Source organism: Lepisosteus platostomus, chromosome 8, assembly GCF_059453375.1.
Source record: "Lepisosteus platostomus isolate fLepPlt1 chromosome 8, fLepPlt1.hap1, whole genome shotgun sequence".
In the NCBI taxonomy this organism is placed as follows: Eukaryota; Metazoa; Chordata; class Actinopteri; order Semionotiformes; family Lepisosteidae; genus Lepisosteus; species Lepisosteus platostomus.
The window spans coordinates 33144245-33165912 of record NC_142618.1 but is presented as its reverse complement, the minus strand read 5'-3'; the positions used below and the strand labels follow the sequence as shown (position 1 = coordinate 33165912).

At 43.2% G+C, this 21668-nt stretch overlaps 1 protein-coding gene across 3 annotated transcripts; it reads right to left on the bottom strand.

The window, feature by feature from the left end:
* Positions 1 to 858: 858 nt before the first annotated feature.
* Positions 859 to 21420, bottom strand: cyldl (cylindromatosis (turban tumor syndrome), like). 3 transcript variants are annotated; one of them, XM_088643228.1, is made up of 15 exons: positions 21287 to 21420; positions 17041 to 17503; positions 14518 to 14805; positions 13032 to 13104; positions 12111 to 12313; positions 11412 to 11571; positions 10546 to 10687; positions 9612 to 9722; positions 8986 to 9077; positions 8090 to 8156; positions 6682 to 6814; positions 3834 to 3942; positions 3003 to 3121; positions 2485 to 2695; positions 859 to 1496 (listed from the first exon to the last, which is right to left on the bottom strand). In XM_088643228.1, the coding sequence occupies exons 2-15, from the start codon at positions 17479 to 17481 to the stop codon at positions 1312 to 1314; spliced, it is 2334 nt and encodes a 777-aa protein (XP_088499354.1). In that variant the 5' UTR covers positions 17482 to 17503; positions 21287 to 21420; the 3' UTR covers positions 859 to 1311. The 3 variants fall into 3 exon arrangements, with proteins under 3 accessions (XP_088499354.1, XP_088499352.1, XP_088499355.1); XM_088643226.1 differs by lacking the exon at positions 21287 to 21420 and adding an exon at positions 19871 to 20046; XM_088643229.1 differs by lacking the exon at positions 21287 to 21420 and having other exon boundaries at positions 17041 to 17209; positions 17320 to 17458.
* Between the last annotated feature and the right edge of the window lie 248 nt (positions 21421 to 21668).

Sequence of the window (21668 nt, the reverse complement as noted above, 5' to 3'; positions counted from 1 at the left end):
TTCAGTTGTCTGTATTCATACTGAAAATCAAGATCAAGCCAGCTTAAGCCCTTCTGCTCCACAGGAGGTTTCTGTTCTCCTTGAACTCACCTGAAGACACCTGTGCTACCCTCCGACAGGCGGACCACCAGCCAGTCAAACTTCAGAGACGGTGGCTCCTCCCAGCTCCAGGTGATGGCTTCATCACCGCCTTCCGAGCTCCTGAAGGCAGTTTCTCACAGCAACCCTGCTGTCCTCCATACCCCCTTTCTAACCTGCCTCACCCCGCATTGAAACACCTGCCCCAGGGGCTTTTCACTGAGAGGCTGTCCCATTCTGCCGAGTCAATCTGCACATAAAACCTGCCAATCCACTTATGGAAAAACCTGATGGTGTCATGAAATGTATTTTAGAAAAATATAACCTCTTTAAGTGCATAAATTTGGACATTTATACATTTAAATGGAAAAGACCCTTAAGTGGATTTGTGATTAGTGACCCCAGTCACAAAGAAAAAGAAATACTTGTGATCTACTCATCAAAACTCATCAAACTGCTGCACATTACATTCCAGATTCAGGTTTCATTCAGAGAAATTTATGACAGCTTTTCATTGTAATGTTTCAGTACATTTCAGTAATATAATAGAATCAATAGGGTAATGTATACTAATTAACTTTCAGCATGAGGAATTTTTAGAAAATCTTGTGTGAATTCTGGATGCAATGGACACTGAAAACTGAATTTGCTCGCTTTGTTTTTCCAACGCTGACAACGAGAGAGCGAGAGCAGGGACAGATCTTCTGTGACTGTAGAACTGACTGACTGGTTGTACTTTTTAGTACCACAACTTGGCACAAGAATCAAATTGGAGGTCTGTTCAGCATGAAAAATATATTTGAAAACAAAAATGATTGGTCATCTAGTTTTCTTTTCAAGAAAAATGAACTTAGTTTAACAATCACCGTATTTTTGCATCAGTAGGCCTGTATGGGCTGTGTGTCCTATTCCAGGCTGTGCCAGTGAGTGCCAGCTGTGTAGCAGTTCCTGGGCACCGTGGCAGACATTCCAAAGACTGCCAGCAGAGCAGCACTGCTGTCCAGGTTGGGGCAGTGAACTGTATTGCCCATCCTGGCTTGCATTATATCCTGCCCGGGAGGCGTTGTTTCCTCCATAGAGAGTATGTGTGACACCCCCAGCCGGCCAGCAGCAGGGGTGTTGTTGCCTCATCTTTGTCTGATGGGTCTCCCAGTACTGTGACTGATAGGCGGTATGTGCCGCCCTGTTAATGAGGGAGCCATGTGTCTGTTCCTGTGAGAGGCACAGTTCCCCTCAGCGGTACAGGGCCATGCTGGGACTCTGGTAGAGGTACATGTAAGCGTCGCAGAAGAGGCGCTTGGCAACGCCCTCCATGTCACGGGGGCACACCGCTGCCAGCTCCCCCAGTGGCATCTCCAGGTACTGCCCCACCTCCGGGCACAGCTGCACTGCTGGGATATTGTACCCGTCTTCATCCCCTGAGGATCAGTGGACACATGCAGGAGAGACGCACACAACAAGGACAGAAAGAAACAGCAAACAGTGAGCGATCAACTGTGGAATACTACAGGTCCACGGCAGGACAGTGTGGCTACTGCAGGTGTGATAACCTGCCACAAAGCTGATAATGTAGAAATTTTACAGTGCCTCAAAATAAAGATAAACACCACAAAGGTTCTCTCGGGTAACTTGAGCTCTTCCATTCCATGTCTTTGCTCTATCTCAGCGGTTACCAGTCTTTTCAAGTGTGGGAAGTCCTTTCAATTTCTCAAACCATCACACCCTCCTGTTTTTACATTCCTCTAGGTGGGGAAATCTAACATAATTACATATAAGCTGAACTCAAACACTTTATTAGACCAACTTTAACATCAGGTTAAACTCTTATTCATCACCTTGAAAGATGGATTTTGAAGCAGTGCAGTGCCTTGTGAATGGGGAGTCAATTAATAAGGAGACTGGTGCTGCTCTGCTGACTTCAAAGACAGATTGTCACATTGAATTGCTGACGGTTTCAGCCTTAAATCTGATTCCACATTTGTCTTTCCTGCAGACCCCTGTAGCTTTTGCCGATCACCAGGGATCGGTGGACTCAAGTTTGGGAACGTGCCAACTCGGAATCACAGCAATGATCACTAGTGGCTCACTGAGTTACAGTATGAGCTTCATGCTAAGAAAGAGGGTTTTGGATTGTGATGGATTTAAAGAACTCCGCTTCTACTGCTGTACAATATATACTGGGGTGAATGCCTGTAAAGTATGGGGCAACTTTATGCTAAGTATGCTTTCTTCTTCTACAGACTTCTCCAAATAAGCATATGAGGACCTGCTGTAGGTGTTTTATTAGACACAGGCTGAGATCTTCTTTAGAACCTTCTGTAAAATCCAACGGATTCAGATTCAAGGAGAGATTTAAAAACACAACCATAAAATAACCCTCTCCTCACTTGCCCCCACCCTCCTCACCGTATCGGTCTGCCATGCTGTCAAAGAAGATCCAGTCCTGGCTGCTGGGCCCATACTTGACGAAGGAGACGTAATGGCTTGTCTCTATACAGAGCACAGCGAACAGCTCCAGCTGTTCCCTGGGGGGGCGCAGGTACTTTCCTGTGGGGTACCCCTCGGGGAGCAGCAGAGGAGAGGGTACGTGCTTCCGTCGCCGAGGCAGAGAGTGGACCTGGTGAGAAGGGGAGCAGGGAGAAACTGAGGTGAGTTTTTATCAAGATACAGCCAGGCCCTAGTCACTTACTTTCACATTCTACTTTCGAATACCCACCTTCTCAGAACTGAGGAATCCAAGAACCTATATGTATATACTTAACAAAAATATGAGCAAACCCAGTCTAAACTCCTGACATTACACAGTTAAAGGGACACATCCGAGTTAAGAACCTTAAGTTCACTTCAGAAGGCACAACGCTGTTCAAGGTCACAGAGCTGACATGGCCACTGACTAGATACTGTACAGTAATGACCCAGCGTACCTGCTTAGAGCAGGTGTAGCAGAACTGCTTGAACCCCGTGTTGCTGAAGGTGGCATCTCTGAAGCACTCTGCACACTCCATTGTGGCCAGCTCCCCACACAGCACGCACTCCTGTGGGCCTGCAACAGACAGCACTGTCAATACACACAGAGCACAGAACAGCGACACGCACGCATACATCAGCAGTGCGACACACACAGAGCACAGAACAGCAACACGCACGCATACATCAGCACTGCGACACACACAGAGCACAGAACAGCGACACGCACGCATACATCAGCAGTGCGACACACACAGAGCACAGAACAGCGACACGCACGCATACATCAGCAGTGCGACACACAAAGAGCACAGAACAGCGACACGCATGCATACATCAGCACTGCGACACACACAGAGCACAGAACAGCGACACACATGCATACATCTGCACTGCGACACACAGCACAGAACAGCGACACACATGCTTACTGTACATCAGTACTGTGACAAAGTAGCACTTTAACACACACAAGAGTGCATTGTAATGTACCCATAATACTAGCAAGAACCGCAAAACAGATTACAGAGAAGGTGTGGAAGCTGGGCCTTTCTTAAACTCTATAACTGTGTGCCATATGATCGTTTGATATGCATTTCACTTCAGGCTTTATTTATAAAAATATTTGGATAAGGAAACCTGTAGGTCTTGTTGAGCTGCTAATAGAAAGGAATGTGTCAATACTACCGGCGTGCTGCCCTAGAGGACTGAAGACTCTGATCACCACTCTGATATCAGAACTGTGCTTTATCTGTCAGTGTGCCAACACTGCACTGTCTTACACTCACTGTCAGACAAAAGGTCAGTGATATCCAGCTCAAGGGACGGGATTATCTTGTCAAACAGTTTGAACTTCTTCCCAAATCTTGGCATCTGGAGAATCAGACAGGAAGGTACCTGGGGAGAGGACATAGATAAATAGTATCAATGATAAACGATAATACTACACACACTGACTCAGCACACCACACAATGCTGTGACTTGGCTTAATATCAGGTCTGGAGCTAAATCCTAGCAACTTTAACCTTTTAAATTCAGGCAGCACATGACAGAAATCGAAATATATATTTTTATTTTTTAAATTTTCGGGTCATGTACATGTAGCTACTAACCTCAAGTGTTAACATAATAATAAGAATAAAAAACTATTTTATATAGCGCCTTTAAAGGTGGCTTCTCAAAGTGCTTTACAGAATGAGAACAACAATAAATAAAAAGAATACACAAAATAAAACACAATTACAATACAGAGAGGAGACCGTGGATGGTGGTACTAGGAAAAGCAGAGGGGTGAAGAATGGAACCAGTTAAGTAAAGGCTCTTCTAAAGAAGAAGGTTTTGAATCTGGATTTGAAGGAGTTTAGAGAAGGTGACTCTCTGATGTCCTTGGGCAGAGAGTTCCAGAGCTTGGGGGCATAATAGGAGAAGGCCCTGTCACCCATAGAATGTAGACGGGCTTGGGGGACAGTAAGGAGACCAGAATTAGAAGAGCGAAGGTTGCGAGGTGAGGTGCCAAGCCATGCACAGCCTTATAGGTGAGCATGAGGATTTTAAGGTCCACACAAAATTTGATAGGAAGCCAGTGCAATGACTCCAGGATAGGAGTAATGTGATCACTTGCACTAGACCTGGTCAGGATTCTGGCTGCTGAATTTTGGACATACTGCAGTTTGTTCAAAGTAGATTTAGATACCCCAGCGAGCAGAGCATTACAGTAGTCCATTTTAGAGAACACAAATGGGTTGATCACCTTTTCAGCCACAGTTAGTGGATAGCATAGGGTGCAGTCTAGCGATATTTCTGAGGTGAAAAAAACATGTTTTGACAAAATCTGCTGCACATGTAGGTTGAATTTTAAGCCAGAATCGAATATCGCCCCAAGGTTTTTCAATTTAGACTGAAGCTCATATACAGAACCATCTACAGATAGGGTTACAGGATTGGCTTTACGAAGTTGATGGGGGGTGCCAATAAGCATGACTTCAGTCTTGTCACAGTTAGGATGAAGGAAATTTTGAGTCATCCAAGTTTTTATGTCAGAGATGCAATTAGATAGAATAGACATCAGTGTCAGGTTTGGTACGAATGTATATTTGAGTATCATCAGCGTAGAAATAATAGCTGAGGCCATGTGATCTTAAAAGCTGACCAAGTGAAAACATGTGAGAGCAAGGGGCCCAGTATTGAGCCCTAAGGAACACCAGACCAATTTCAGACCTATACCCATTAAGAGAGACAAAGTGACAGCGATCAGTGAGGTAAGACTTGAACCATTTCAGAGCAGTGTCAGAAACTCCAAACATAGCCTCAAGACGAGAAAGTAAGATGTCATGGTCAACAGTGTCAACAGCACTGAGATCAAGAAAGATGAGTACAGAAAGAGAACCATAATCAGAAGCTATTAGAAGATCGTTAGTGACTTTGATCAGGGCAGTTTCTGTGCTGTGAAGTTGAAGGAAGCCAGACTGGAGGGGTTCGAAAAGGTTATTTGTCATGAGGTGGTTATGTAACTGGAATGTGACAGCACGTTCTAGAATTTTTGCAAGAAAGGGTAAGTTGGAGATGGGGCGAAAATTCTTAAGATTGTTGAGATCCATGTTAGGCTTTTTTGGCACGGGGTAATGGCAGCAGTTTTGAGGACCATTGGTAAGGATTCATTTATAATATTGAGGACAATGGGACAGAGAGAAGAGAAACAGGACTGAAATAAAGTGGTGGGAATGGGATCTAAAATAGATGTGTGATCTTGGAGCTAAAGAAATCTAAGAATGTGTTGCTGAATCTAAGAAAGTTGTGATGAGGCAGTTAACGTGGTGGGGCAGTTTGGCTTTAGTAAGCTGTAGATGGTGGAGAAAAGATGTCTGGGGTTGTTATGGTGATTTTCAATGATGTGAGAGAGGTAGGTGGATCTAGCAGACTCTATTGTAACCTTAAATTCAGACAAGTAATCTCTCCAAGCCTGATAATGTACATTAAGACCACCTATGCTCAAGTTTGTGGGAGGCTGCCTTCATAGATCACAGATGGTCGTTGTACCAGGGGGGCAGGGCGAGAGAAGGAGATGGTTCGAGTTTTTAAAGGAGCAAAGGTGTCAAGGGTAGATAAAAGAGCACTGTCAAGTAACTGTACTTTGCCCTCTAGAGGACATCTATAGAATATGTCTACTGTATATAAACACTGCTTTTTATGATCCACAAATAATCTGCTGCTAAGTGTACTTCCCCTGAAATACAGCTCTGAACACAGTAGAAGATCTTTATCCAATCTAACTTTGTGGAGTTTGCTTGGGTTTTTCTCTTGGCACTCCTCTCTTCTCCAACAGTCATCCAAGACATGCTTTCCAGGTTAGCAGACATCCCTAAGCTGCCTCCCACATGCCTGTGTTAATGTGTGTGCCCTGCGATGGACTGATGTCCTATCCATGGTGTTGGACAGCTTACACACCAGCAGTGGAGTTTGATGTTTTGCCCCCTGGACAGCTGCACTATCTTCCCCTTTCCATTCCACATGAGCTCTGAAAAAACTGCACCAGACGTTTGCTTTGCTAGTTGAAGCGAACTTGTTTTTTTTCCCCAGAGAGGCAGGCCAGTAGGCCCTGGCCCTTGCCCTTGCCCACGTCTGCCCAGGCCCCTCACCTCTGCCAGTCTCAGTAGGGCACTGTGGAAGGAGTGCTCCAGCAGCTGCTGGACTGTGGGCAGTGCCAGGCTGTTGTTCTGGTCAATGAAGATCTGGTAGCAGTACCCATCCTGCACTTTCTGCTCTCCAGTCCTACCAAAGAAGAAAAACAAAATAAAATGTTGAAGAACACCTAGCTTGTGCTGTGTTATGTTTTGTGCACATGCCAAACAGCTCCTAGAATCTCACTACCCTTAAAATCATCACCGTATAAGCCTGCACTGTAATTACACCATATCTTAATTGCATTTACCTGGTGTTCAAAATGCTTTCTGTATTCCACTATGAACTGTGTTTCACTATAAACTTACTATGTTTTCTTTTCTGCACAACTCTGTGATAATACCATCATTTTGAATGCAACACAGAGAAAAGCAATAACACTTCATTGATATGAACACATGCAGGACCTCTCTTGAGACTTTAACCTCTTCACACCCAAAGACCGAGAACTAGAGACCTGGACTGTTCTTTCAGACAGTCTGCAGAAACGACAACTGTGCCTCCGCTCAGGACAGTGGACAGCTGTATGGAGTAAATTCTACCTTAGTTCACTCCTTATGTGTTAATTGAGTATCCTTTTTATAACCGCTTCTTCCAATTCGCAGGGGAGCTGGAGCCTATCCCAGCAAGCAAGAGGCGCAAGGCAAGAGACATCCTGGATGGGGCGCCAGTCCATCACAGAGCACACACAGACACAGACACACACTCACTCACACCAGGGCCGTCTACACAGAAGCCAATTAACCAACCAGTATGTCTTTGGACTGCAGAAGGAAACCAGAGGATGTGGAGCACACATGAGGAGAACACACAAACGCCACACAGATAGTACCTCTGTTCCGGATTTGAACCCAGGACCCCAGCGCTGTGAGGCAGCAATCAGCATTACACCGCCGTACCACTTGAGTATTAAAGTGTTGCATAAAAATCACTTAAATACACTTTAATACAGTACTTAAGGAAAGGTATTCAAAATAAATACTCTGTGTATTAAAATTAGTGAGGTGTTTATTGCAAGCAGTCTTGGGCCCAGAACATGTTTCTAAGGGTAACCCATTGTAAAGTTGGCTCACAGCATGGTAAAATATAATTCAGTCAATCCCTTGACTTGTGAGAATATCAGCTCTCTAGCACACAGACAGACTGCATGGCCAAAGTTGCCATATTAAAATAGGCTTCCCTGGCCAAACTTTGTGGAGTTCCTTCCGTTTGGAAGATGCAGATCTAGGGAGAGACTGCAAAGAAATGAGGAAAAAATTGCAAATTTGCTGGTCCTGAGATTGTCTACAACAGCGAAGAGCTTAGAAAGCCTTCCTGTTGGTGCTCTTATGGCTCGAGGGTGGGAGTGGCAGGTGCTGGTCTTACTTCAGCTTGAGCAGGGGGTCCAGGGCCAGGATGTGGTGCATGACGAGGTTCAGGAACTCCTCAGGATCTGCAGCCAGACAGAAGGGTGTAAAATGGCACAGTAACATGTCCGGGTATGATAATATAATGTATAATGTATTTTACTACCACAGGGTTCCAGGAGGAGACTGGGTCCATAAGAGCTGTGGGACATGGCAGAGGTGCAGGACATACGGATATAGATCAGAGAAACAGATCCCACTGTGGAGTAGTTTTACCCCTTACTGGTTTTATGTTGCCCTTCTGCAATTTCCCTCACAGGATCAATAAAGTATCTATCTATCTTCTATAAGTTGTCTCGATTCAGCAAAATAGCTATAATTTTATTTTCATCATCCCATCACTTCAATAACTGCTCATCCAATTCAGGGTCATGGTGGCGCAGAACCTACCCCGGGAAGGCTGATAACCAGGATGTAATCTACCAGTTAGCTAACGTGCACATTTACATAGCTCAATGGTTATGCCTGAACCTGCAATCTCACCCTGCACACTGATTCTCCAGAGTCACCGTCGTCATTTATGATACAAATGCCAACTTCTGCTTCACTCATACAAGTGATCAACATCCATTTAACCCTCCTGACCACACTGAAGAAGACTGAAGGCAAAATGTTTGTCACCCAGCTCACACCGCCCACCCTCCGGTGGTTCCTGTACACTGCTTGAAGAGTTGGAAGATTCCACTCTAATAACACATCACACTGATAATGTATGTTGAGTGCCTTAATATGGCTTCATATTGGAAAAAATAGCTTATTCAGACTGTATTATCCAACATGAAAATGTGCTCATTGTGCTCAAATGTGCTCAGATGTGAATGGCTCCATATTATGGCCAAACAAGGTCAGGGATACCTTTCTCGTCAGTGGTGAAGCTGGCACAGTGCCCGCCTTCCATCAGCTGCTTCCGGAGTTTCATCACGCTGCTGGCCTCCACATAGCCCTCACTGCACAACACAATACAACATTCAACACATTTTGAGGCATAACAATCTGAAATCAAGAACATTAGATGAGAATTTATTTCTGATTTATTTCAATGTGTACATACGGGTAAAATAAATTCTGATTACACGCGTCTTGATTTCACACAATGTGGTACAAGTGTGTAGACTTTCAAAAGGCACTGCATTACTGATAATGGGCCTTTCAGTATGTGACAACAACAAGTGACATGGGAATCAGACAACTCTGTATTTATTTATTTCGTCTCTGTCACAAGTATCTGTATGAAATTCTTAGCATAAAGTATTTATCCTTTCAGGTGTTTACAAATCTGTCTGGGGACCAGAGGTACAATCACAGGACAGAAGCCGACTCACAGCTCCTATAGCAGGCATATTCAGCAAGGGACAGTTGTGAAGGAGACCTTGAGGAGAAGAGTGAAGTACAGACTGCCTGAAAACAGCAGGACATGGCTGCGTTGTGCTAATCTCGCCAGCTGCAGCGGAGCAGGAGCGGGCTGGAAAACAGGGACTCACGTGCGGAGTGGGTTAACAATCTCTCTCAGCAGTGTAGCCTGGATGAGCGCATCACTCGGCTGGGCAGATTTAAACAGCAGGGAGTCCAGCACAGAGGAGCAGGAGAACAGGCTGGGGGAGAGAGACAGGTTGTTACTGGGCTACTACTGAAACAGCTGGAGCAGGAAAAGAGAGACATCAGTTTAACTAGCTTAGGCTCCAAGACACGAGGTGTAAATTGTCCCATCTTTTAAGGCCTAAATCCATCATGAAAGAGAACAGGCCCTTTTCTGATGATTATTTTTAAACAGCATAAACATTTAAAAAATAAAACGTTTTAAAGTTCCTAAAAAAAAAGCCAATGCCTCAAATCACTCCGTTTTGAACAAAACAGGTAAGTCATATGTCTTTGTAGTACAGTTTTTCTAAAACCCGGGGATTATTAGGACATTTTGTACACGTCAGTTTGGAATTTGGCTTATTGATCTGCTCCGTGTTGGCAGTACAAAGGGGAATGAGAAGTCTCCCGACATGCCTGTTGCCGAGGCGTGCAGTATACACTGCACCCTTCACAGTGCCTTACAAACGGTAGATGTGTCACTTGCTAACGACACAAAACTAAAACACTTGTTCCTCAAACACTTCAACACTCCTGATCGCCTGATGCCAAAGGTGGGCTAATGAATGAAATACACGTAACATGTTTGTTAGAACTTGTGAAGACACGTATGGGACAACAGGATTGAACAAAGAATGTTTAGATGAAAAGAAAACACCCATATTTTTATTTTTGAGCATATCTAAAGTAAAAAGGTTTAAAAACAAAGTCTAAACATATGATGTTTATTTCTCCAATAAATACTCAACTGCACTTTACCTCTGTTACCAAGGTCTCCCTGTGAAGCAGTTGGTAATGTACGAAAAGTGAATTATAAAGCTAAAGAAATTTCCTGACCTGAAAAGAGTGGCGTCCATGTAGCAGGAGTTACAGTGCCCCTGGATCCCTTTCATCCGGCCTGCCAGCACCTGCACTGCCTGGTCTCCCCACAGAGGGGCAACAGTGCTTGGCACTGCATGGCTGTTCACAGACCCCTGCACTGCAACACACAGAGGGCACCTGCTCACACACTGCCCATAAGGCCCACGCCCCCAGTTCAGTACCATCAGCATCAGCACACACCAGCAGAATCAAAAAGATTTCAGTCCAGGTTTCAGTGTCCTTAATCCTCTGCCGGCGAGTACTCCATCTAATACCCCGGAACAACTACCAGGACTGCATGCTTTGCTCTTGATGAACGATTGTGAACATATGGTAAAATAAACTCCTTCTGTTAAGAAGACTGTAGGTCGCATAATTCATTTACAGTGATAATACAATTCAGAAAAAAGTTACTTTAAACTTTTTCCCTTGAGGCATGCTTGCATTTTATTAGTAACACACAGAAAGAAGAAAGAAACAGGCACTTCCACCAGGGCTGACGTGTTGCTTGTGTCTATGTGCTAGAGCTGTGTTAATCCAAACACTGTGTTGCCCAGTGATGCCACACAGCCTGGGGGACTGACTTCCAAGCTATGCCCCTCCCAGAAGACCTTCATGAAATACAGCTACTGGCACTGAAAACGATTGTACCATCAAAAGGCAGAAGCCTGATTCTTCCAAAATCCTGAAATATGCGTCGTTTGTTTCAAGGGAGAAAAAACGTAGTCAGAGATGTGCTGCTCAAGTGTTAGCAACCCTATTTGGATCCATTAAAGGTTTAATGGTGTTGAGAGTCAGAAGGACCTCAGTGAGGTGAGAAGGGAAGGAATGGAGATTCTGACCTGTGTGCCACCCTGAGGCTTTGCCATCTCTCTTCCCTGGTGGCTGGAAGCGAGAGTCTGGACGACAGGACGACTGTCTGACAAACAGTCCTCTCTTGGGCGGGCACTGGAACAGGCGGCGCCCTTTAAACGTCCCGTCACTGACACCTTTATCCTCCTCCTGCCGGGACACAGCAGACACACTGAGACACTGTGGCTGCCTGTTTCGGGCCTCATTAATTCAGGCAAAACCTCTGGGGAATAAAGGCAAGAGGAGGAGGAGAGAGAAGGCGGCACAGGCCAGAAGGTGAGAAGAAAGAGGGGAGGCGAAGGGTGTATCGAGGGAATGAAGATACTGGGAGAGGCAGTCCAGGAGGAAAGACAGAATACGAAGGGAGTCGTGATGAGAGATTGATTGGATTACTTCAAAATTGGGGAACTATTCGAGGATCAATTGGGAAGAGCTCATACATTAAGATTCCTATGTATTACATCTGATCTTCATGGTCACCTGATCTGTAAATGCCATTTGAGTACCCCAGTTGATGTTATTGAGAACATCATTTGAGAACTCCTGATGTAAACCCCAGAACTGAACTGGGTTAAAAGTAACTGTGTTCCCTACAGTTTCTCAAAGTACTCAAACTTCATGTCCACTTTATCACTTATTACAGTCCTCCCGGAGAAAGGACTAATGCTTATAGCTCCAGTCGTAGTTACCAGCTCCAGCCCCACTCTGATTCCTTCCGAGTCAGGCAGACGTCCAATCCAGCGCACTGTTCCATACACTGTCCGCCCCTCAGACAGGCTGACTTCCACCACCGAGTTCAGGCTGAGGGAAAAGTGCTTCTCATCGCCGTCCAGAGACCATACTGAGCTAACAGAGTCCTGCCAGTCCATCTCAGCCTCTAACTGAAGAGACGCTGAGGCAGACGCGAGAGATGGACATGCTGTCAAAGGGAGATTACTAAAGGAACCGATACAATTCAAATTACAATGTTGATTACATGTTACTTCATCGATACATCCGATACAAAAAATACCTCTGAGGGAAAATGCTCCAATAAAATATACTGTGATCAATGAGCCACTTCAGGGTTGTTTCTGGATTAATATGACAAAAACAAAGTAGGAGTACCATACTGTTTTTTCCAGTGCTGTAGCTTCAGTTGATTCGAATACCATGAAGTTGGCGAAATGTACTTACGAAGTGTTTTAATACCATAACACACACTCAAACTGTGATTTTAAAACAATACCACTTAAAATTATCAGAATTCATTTACAAATGTGTTAACTTTCACAGTTCAATGTATTGAAGATCCAACATGTGCCTCGTTTACTCATTAGCTAGTGCAGTCATGCGTCTCTTATTAGTTAAACATAAAACTTGTTTAAATGAATATGTGTTTGTTTACATTATACAACTTCAAGTATGCAAATTCCCTTTTGAAAAATCCAAACAGGCTTTGAATTTCAAAAGAGCTTTAAAGTTCTTGACAGTTGCTGCCTCAGTAGAGACATGGATAGTCAGAGTCACTCCTTCCCTACAACAGTTCAAGAGATCCTGCTGATCAGGAGTAAGAGAGCCAGCTCCTGCTCAAGACAGGACACCCCCCCACACCCCTCTCTTACACCCACCTGGTGGAGACAGCAGCTCCTGCTTCATCGCACACTCCAACGGCACAGTCAGCCGCTCCTGCTTCTCCCCTTCCTACAAGAGACACACGGCTCTGAGCCACAGCAAGACTCCATTAAACTCTGTCCTGCGCTGGCAACTGAAACCTGGAACAGGGCCGACTGTTCATCAGCTGTTTTACTTCCTACGCTGAAAACTACTGCACTCAGGGAGTGTGTCCATGACCCTTTCTGTTGCCCCGTTCTACCCGTGTGATATCAGTCTAAGAACGCACTAAGTGAAACTAATCACTGGCACCTTGTTTCTCCTGTTTCTCTCCCTTCCACATACACTCAGTGTGCTCTCACGCTTTGTTAACTTTCTCCTTCACAGATCACACCCCAGGGGCAACAATAGTGCAGGGACAGCCTATGAAGACAGGAAACCTGTCTGCACAACAAAACCCCTCACAAGAGGGCAGTCCTGTCTGGCCACACTCCTGCAGGGTCAACTCACAACCATCTCCACGGCGATTTAGCAACATTTTAAATATGGCTCGGGAGAAACTTTATTAATTTTGTTTACTTTATACATTAGCAAGTAGTGAGGCACTTTGGGAATTGTCTCCTTCTGAGCTTACTTGAATGTGTTTATTTATAGGAAAACAAGGAGCTGTAGTATGCAGACGCCAGCTCTTTGTGTGTGAGGATCTGACAAGGCAGGATCACAGCGAGGCAAAAGCAGGTGATGGTTCAAGTCTGGGTGGGAAGAATGTTACACCAGGGCTGGTGAAACCGCCGACCCGCTTTCACAATTCACTACTGCTTATTAGTGAAGACTTTAATCAGGTAACAGCAAATAGGCAGCGAGGACAGGTTAAAGAGACAGGACTACAGCAAATGGTAAAACCCTGAAGAGCTTGGAGAGCTCTTGTGCCAATCCAGCCCCAACAACCACTTGCAAAGTGAACTGATTGAGAATGAACAATCACCCTTTTAAAAACTTTCAGAATTGGTAGAGATTTTGCATTATGTTGAGATGTGAGATGCACGCTTTGTAAGACTGGTATACATTGTGCGAATAAAGTTTATTTTGTTAAAGAAGTATGATACAGGGGGTGTGTATGTCCTCCAATGCCAAGCTACCAGGTTAATGGGGACCTGGAATGCAGCTCAGCTTGCATTATATTGTCAGTTATGTTCCACATAGGAAGTACTTCTTGACTTTTTGTACATAGCGCTCTGCTATGAGATTGACTGTCAATGTCAGTTCATGGCATCGTTAAAACATACCCAGTAGCCAGACTTGTTTATATTATTATACGAATTCTGACGGTTTCTATGTCAAACCAGAACAGGATTAGTAAAATGATAAACCTCCTCTCCTTTTGTGAAGAAAAACGAAGTATTACACTTGTACAGACCACTGCCTGCTTGATCCTATAATTGTATTCTGAGCTACTGTACTGTGACTGGCTCACAGTGGGGCAGAGGGAAGACGGGGACTCACCATGGCGATGATGGCACACATCCCAGCCTCCTCTTTCTTCAGCGCAATCACCACTCCCTGCCGGAATGAGTCGTCTGCTAGGAAGACCTGCACTCTATCGCCGGGGTTCAGGGGCTCAGCTGAAGCAGCAGGAGGCTTCCGGGAGGTCAGGGGCTGGGGCCGGCTGGTTCGGAGGCGAGCAGGTCTCACGCGGTTAAAGGGGGCAAAGATGCCACAGTTCTTCTCGCAGCAGAAAAATGTTCTGCTCATGTATGTCCCATCATACTCGCCCTTTCCTTTGTCATTTCCCTGCAGAGGGGAAACAAGCACACAGGGCCATCCTTTCAAAACACTTAGTGCCATGATACACTTCAAGCTGTCTCACGATGGGAAAACCACTCATGTACGAGCAGATACACATAGCAATGCTGTGTCCCATTTCCAAGGATACCTTGATGCTGTAGCACAGTGGTGTGACTGCAGATACAAACATATGTATGAATCTTTTATTTGAATAATTCTTTGTACTGTTTTTAGGGGCTGCACAGTGGCATAGTGGTTAGTGTATAACTATGGCATAATGGTGTGAGTGTATTTGTGTCTACCCAGTGACAGACTGGCATCCCATTCAGGGTGTATCCTGCCTTGTGCCTGTTGCTTGCCAAGACAGGCTTCTGTCCCTCCCTGACCATGAACTGGATGAATGTATTGGTTTTTTTCTTACACACCAAAAAGAGCTGCATATGAAAGCAAGTGAATGCAGTGTAGGATGACAAGAAGCTGTCACAGAGAAATGGACACCAGATGCCAAAGTAATTTTTTGCCATTAGCTTTATAAATACACTTCTGTGTAAATGTATCAGACACAATCAGGAATTACAATTATGTATTTTCGGACAATGGCTAATTGCTTTAAGGCCTCTACTAGTTTTTTTCTACCATTATAAGAACTTTAATACCCACTAATACAGCTTAGTTTGGATGTAAAAAAACTACCCTTATCACTCAACAATCGGTAATACACATTGATCACAATCAAGAATTAGATCACAGCAACAACAGTTATATATGCTGTGTTGTAACAGCAAAACTATCATATTTACCAATCAAATCTTATCAATCCATCGTCAGCGTTAACCATTATTAAAATGATTTGGTCCTCTCTTTACATTCATAATGCTAAAAATCTACTTTTTGCATCATGAAATACAGTTCTATCAGGATAAACTATTAATTTAACATAGAATTGCTATATTTTCAATAGAATATCACCACAGAATTGAGTTTCGACATAAATAAGAAACTAACTACAAATAGCATAATGTTATATAGAGACTTTTACACAGCAAAGTGTAAGAGCAAAGAACTTAAAGCTGGGAATGGTGTCATCAAGTCTCCACTAAAAATCACAACAGAACTGGAACTTCTTAAACTTATTGTTTCAATATTGGTGGATATTGATATTGTAGATTTATATTGTTAGATATCGATTAATGAAAGTAGTTCTGACACTCCAACTACATTTTTTTTTTTACAAATATAGTAAGCATACAGCACAATGTTAGTGTCACAGCTGTGGCTTATTTCAGCACAGGGAACTATTTTGTGTTACTGCGCTGCGGAAGGACTGATACTAGCACTGCAAAACAATTTCACTGGGACTTCAGGATCACTACCACCAGCACAAAAGGAAATAATTCTTACAGTATCAATGACTAATCACTTATTCAGCACTCATTATAGGAAATTCAATAACCCTTTTGAATTGATGTCCTTAAGAGTGTATTTTGTCCCCAATTAAGTGTGGTACTGTACATCCAGCATGGAGGCTAATGCTTTATGAATAACATTCATATTCAAAATATTTACAATTCAACTTTATAACAAAACCATGAATGAATATTGAAGGAAAAAGTGGCTATCATAGGAGATTTTAATTTTCCTCACAAACATTGGGAAAATACAACAGGGACATAGGCAGCTGCATATAAAATATTAGTAGTCTATGACAACTGTTTTCATACTCAGTGATCTAGTAGCTTCTGGTTAAGTTAGTAAACTAATCAAGTTTACCATTTTTCTGTAAGAGGAGTGGCAAACACTTGTAGAAGCAATAAAAGACATCCAGAAAGCTTTAGATAACTCCCAAGACTGGCCAAACACCTGGTACATGACACTTAACACTGACAAGCGCAGAGAATTACAGGTAGCAAAAAAACTCATTATAAATACAAGACAGGAAACAGAGTCACATGAAACTGCTAATGAAAAAGACTCAGGAGTTTAACTGAGGAAGCAATAAAATAACAAACAATATAGGATATATAGCACAAAATTATTAATTTAAATAATTTCAAAATCATGATAAAATAAGAGGAGCCAAATGACTTGTTTTCTTGCATTCCTGTGTGTTTACATGCTGGGGGCTGGAAACTGGTCTCCTTTTAAGTGTTGAACTTCACAGACATGGAGGCAGAGAGGGATGATAAGAGCAGGTTCAGCCAAGGCCCCTGCCACCTGTAGTATGATGTTCTGAACACTCACCTGTAACTCGATCCCGAAGAAAATCCCTGGCAGCATGTGAGAGGTGTACAAGGCAGGGCTGGATGTGATGCTACCAATGTAGCGGAGGATCCCCTGGCACCATTCCGACCGGATCTCCACGGAGACCGGGGCATCAATCTTGAGGGCCAGCGCACTGTCCAGCTCGTCCCTGTGCAGGAAGTAGCGCAGCCGCTGGGCGTCTTCTACAATTGCCTGGAGCAGCCCCGCTTCTGTTTCGGACAGGTGCCGGAGCGCCGTCACCTTCACATGATAACTTACCATGCTTCCCATAGCCATTACAGGCAGATGCTCTGGGTTTGAGTCATTCTCAAACTTTTCCAGATACCGTCTTTCCTCAATGTAACATATGCTGCCCGGGATGAATGAATTATGGGTCTTCTCCACACAGATGAAGTACAGGTACTTCCCTTTGGAGTCCATGGCTGTGGTGGCCTGTTTCCGCCTGACAGAAAGGGAACAGAAAGCAATGATTTCCATCGTCACGGTAATGATTAACCGCCAGCTTGATTGGAACCCCCGACACAACACAGAGAGCTGTGGGTCAAACCGGTTTACAAGAAGACTCATAGTGTTTCTTTCCAAAAAATGTATGCCCACTCTAATATGATCCAGCTGCAATCATAGCTGGCACTAAATCGTGTGCCCACTTACAATAAACCAAAATATTTTTGATTTTGTCCATGATAAGCACTGCCAGAGCATTAGAAGGGGATATAGCAGTCATACAACCAAAAAAGGAATACATGTAAAAACAGTGGGGAAAAAACTGCCAGAAACAAACACATCAATGACAAGGTAGGAAAAGGAACTACAAGAGTTTGTGGCACATTGGGCACAATCTCCTGTCTCCATCTTTGAGTTAAGGGTGCTGTTTCTTCTGGTTGTGTCTTAACTTTGGGGTGCACGTGCCAAATAACGCATTTGGAAAAATATTCAATTTTACTTCAGAATTTCCATGATATACCAAGAGGCAAAACACAGCAGAGAAGAGGAAATGAATCTGGATGCATGTTGAATCACAATCAGTTTTCATCTTAAATGATGCATTTCCTGATGAGAATGTTTTTGAACCACTACTAATGTGAAACCGACGGGCCTTGAGCTTTCTTTAAAGGCACCACTTGAAGTGGGAAAAATGTTTCATTAGGCTTGGGAATGTCCAGTAATTTACTTAACTGCAGAATTATTTCTACTTTAAATAATACTTGAAAAAAAATGTCCACACCTGCCTCTATTGAATAAGGATTCCTCACTGTAACTATTGTATTTTCCATATAGGAATTTGCTATTTGCAGGTACTACAGCAGCCAAGATAATGACGGCTTTCTCTGTCATCACATGGTTTTTTCAGGGCTAGTTGATGAGGTCAACACTGATTTCATATGAAACGATCCATAACCAGATAGCCCATATCTCCAAGAATATTGACTTGTCTCTTCTTCCAAAACACTCCTTGAACTGGGCAGAAACCTGACAGGTTTTCCCCAAGAACCACCCTTCTAACCCCCAGCCCTGCTCCAGCAGTGAACTACACAACACCATTTTGTCAAAGGCAAGTATAATTATAGCGTCTTTGACAGCTATCACCACCAACCAGGGAAGATCTCCCTGTTCAAAAGAGTGGGGTATCCCGACTGAACCCCACTCTGAACTTGAACAACCTGGCTTCTCCACCTGATCTGCTGTGTAGTGGGGCTGCTGGGGCATAATGGCTGCTCCATCTATAGGTAAAGTGGTAAAAGTGCTTTGAGATTCTTTGGGATGAAAACTACTTCATAAATGCAAGGAATAGTTACTACTTTGTAATTAAAGTCAAAGTAGCTTATTTTAACATGCCATCTCCCCCGACATTAAAACAACAAGCTCATTTTGCGTGAAACAGTGGAAGACAAACCACAGGACACAAATGAAAACTGTAAAAGTGCATTTACTGTAAAACTCAGAAAAGGAGGCACATCTTTACTTAAAGGGGTGTGGGGGTGTGAAACAAACTACCCAGCTGTGTGGTAGAAACCGATATCTTTCCAAGAAAACCAGGGATCAAAAAGCTACTAACTACCAAACGGTTCAGATGCGCCAAATGGCCTCCCTGCATTTGTAACCTTTCTTACGTTCTTATTTTCAAAGGTGTCCAGATATTGTGTAAATAATTAGCTTTTATCGCACTTTAAAGTTATTACTCAAGCACTCTATCACTTTTATGATCATCATTATTGTTTAATATCCTATATTTGTAAAAGTAGGAAATCCGGCAAGTTAAACTCCTCTCCTTCATTATTGCTTAAATATTCTGCGTGTCCTTTACCGGGAACTACCCTATAACTCTTTTAGGGGACTTCAACACTGCAATCAGACGGCTGTGTTCCGGGTATATCAGTTATCATCTGAAACAAGTTTATTTTTGCTTTCTTCACTACTAAAGCCTAACAGCAATCCGATCAGGTCAGAACACGCCAGCCTTTTAATCATTAATAACACAATCGCCAGCACCCTTTCTTTCAATGTCCAATCAAAACACCCAAAAACACTGTATAAACCGACCGACACATAAATCCAGAAAACGAAACTTGCTGAATAGTAACACCGAAGGGGTTTTCAAACTCACATTTCATAAACAACGTAGACATGGTATAATAAATATAATCCTGTCGATATATAATTCTTTCCGCTACCGCAATATCAAAACTTAACCAAACTGTCTGTCCTTTCAAGGTGTTTGTATGTCACGTTATTAAAGCAGCAAATCTCGAAAGAGAGAAACGTATTTGATTTAACATTAAATTAGAACAAGTGAAAGCTGTTGACTCACTGTGATGAAGTTGTTAAATCTGGATTCTTTTCGTTTGTCTTTTCGCATCTGATTTTCTATTTTTCTAAACTTCCTCCTCTATTTACAAGCGTACTGCGCTGAAGTAGCAACGCACAGCTCGCTGACCTGCCCTCTGCTTTCGCTTTCTCCTGCATGGCTGCCTCGCCGAAAGTATCGCGCCCTCTGCTGTTCCAAGGTCCTCCATTTACGCTCAGTAATTAAGTTTCGTTTTAGTTCAAGTAGGTACTGTAGCTGCGTCAGCATGCGTAGGCTGCAAAGGAACAAGTAAAGGTGTATTCCATGCGGAGAAGAGAGGAAAAGAAGGCTCCACAGCCGAAACGTTGTGTTTGTTTGTTTGTTTTTTTCTCTTTTCAACATGGAATACACCTACAGTTTCGTTTTCACGTAGGAACCAACTTCCTTCCTAAGTATTCTGTAAATTTAAGATAAAGCTTGTGGACTGAAGCACCAAATCAAAAACCGTGGGTCTTAAAAGTGTGCTCATTTCTACTATTTGACATGTACGGTTCATCGCGTCTTGAGGAAAAAAAACTGGTTCACTTTCACTGAGTAATACAATCACTTAACTGAATGCTCAAAATGAGTGAAAACCAAAATACCACGTAGTCCGTGAAGACTGGAGGCAGTTTAGCGCTAGAGCATCAGATAGCTGAGGACGCAGCACGTTCACAGATCACATATTGCTGTTTTATCACCCTCACCAATCACAATCCATAAAGATTTACAGTAATCTACGTTGATGGAAGGAGCTCAGCTCAGGCAATATTTGCACGTCCCTTGCTTCTGTTCTGCTGGGTCCCGTGTTGGACGTTATCTGTTAACTATTGCATTTCATAAGTATCGTAAAGTGTAAAAAAAAACTCGCAAAATGTTCAAGTCAAGCAACTCGTTAGTTCAGTAAAGGCTTCGGGTAAGTAAACTCAGATTAAATGTAAACCTGCAGATGTGGGGGTCGAGGACCCGGACATGGAAACCCATCTCAGTCGTGGTTCTGCGTGTTTCACGTGCTGAGGAGCTCACTAATTAAACAAATCCCTTTTACAATTTAGTGACTGTCAGTTTGGTCGTTACAATAACCGCCCGACCCTGGGGTCTACACGGAACTAGGCACAGTATGATGCCCAAGATTAATTAAACTGTTAACTTAATTAATAGTTATTTTAAGAAGACCTGATTAAATAACCGTGTGATCCTCTTAAGCATTAATGTAATAATTTGATAATGAAATCGTTTTTAGCCTTTAAACTGAAATAATGAGTTCAACATTTTCAGACCACAAACGAATTAGAAAACTGTCAGGCAGATTAATTAAGGATTCATTTAGGCTCTTTGAATTAATGCAACAAAATGAACCATTGTGTACTTCAGTTTAAAGTTCATAAACTAATTTCTCACCATTTCAAGACATCGTTTTTCCTTCAGGTCCAGAATGATTATCTTATATTCATGCTGCCACAAGAGGGCGGTACACAGCCATGAAAACGTTCCCGGGCCTTTATTGAGTTTTTTTCCCCCGACAGCACACTTGGCAGATTTATAGGCTCACCTCCGGGAGCAGTTACGTAAACAACAACACAAATTAATTAAACGCATTCCTATCTTAACGATGACCACACAATTTTCTAATTGTGAAAAGACAAATAGAAATTGTGTTTTTTTTTGTTTCCTGGGATGCGTGCGTCCTGTCCAGAGAGTAGTGCTGTCTTGAGTAAGGGCTAGACAAGGTTTGACTCATGGTATGGTAACGCTGAACGTGTCAGTGCTCCCTTTCATTCTC

What these genes read in the sequence shown, in the direction of transcription:
- cyldl (XM_088643228.1), bottom strand. Translation starts at nt 17,481, where the DNA reads ATGGACTCCAAAGGGAAGTACCTGTACTTCATCTGTGTGGAGAAGACC. An exon ending in TGTGTGCCATCATCGCCATG is followed by an intron (nt 13,105 to 14,517) that starts GTGAGTCCCCGT and finishes TGTCTCTTGTAG; the next exon opens with GAAGGGGAGAAGCAGGAGCG. An exon ending in CACTGACCTTTTGTCTGACA is followed by an intron (nt 3,122 to 3,833) that starts GTGAGTGTAAGA and finishes TGTCTGTTGCAG; the next exon opens with GCCCACAGGAGTGCGTGCTG.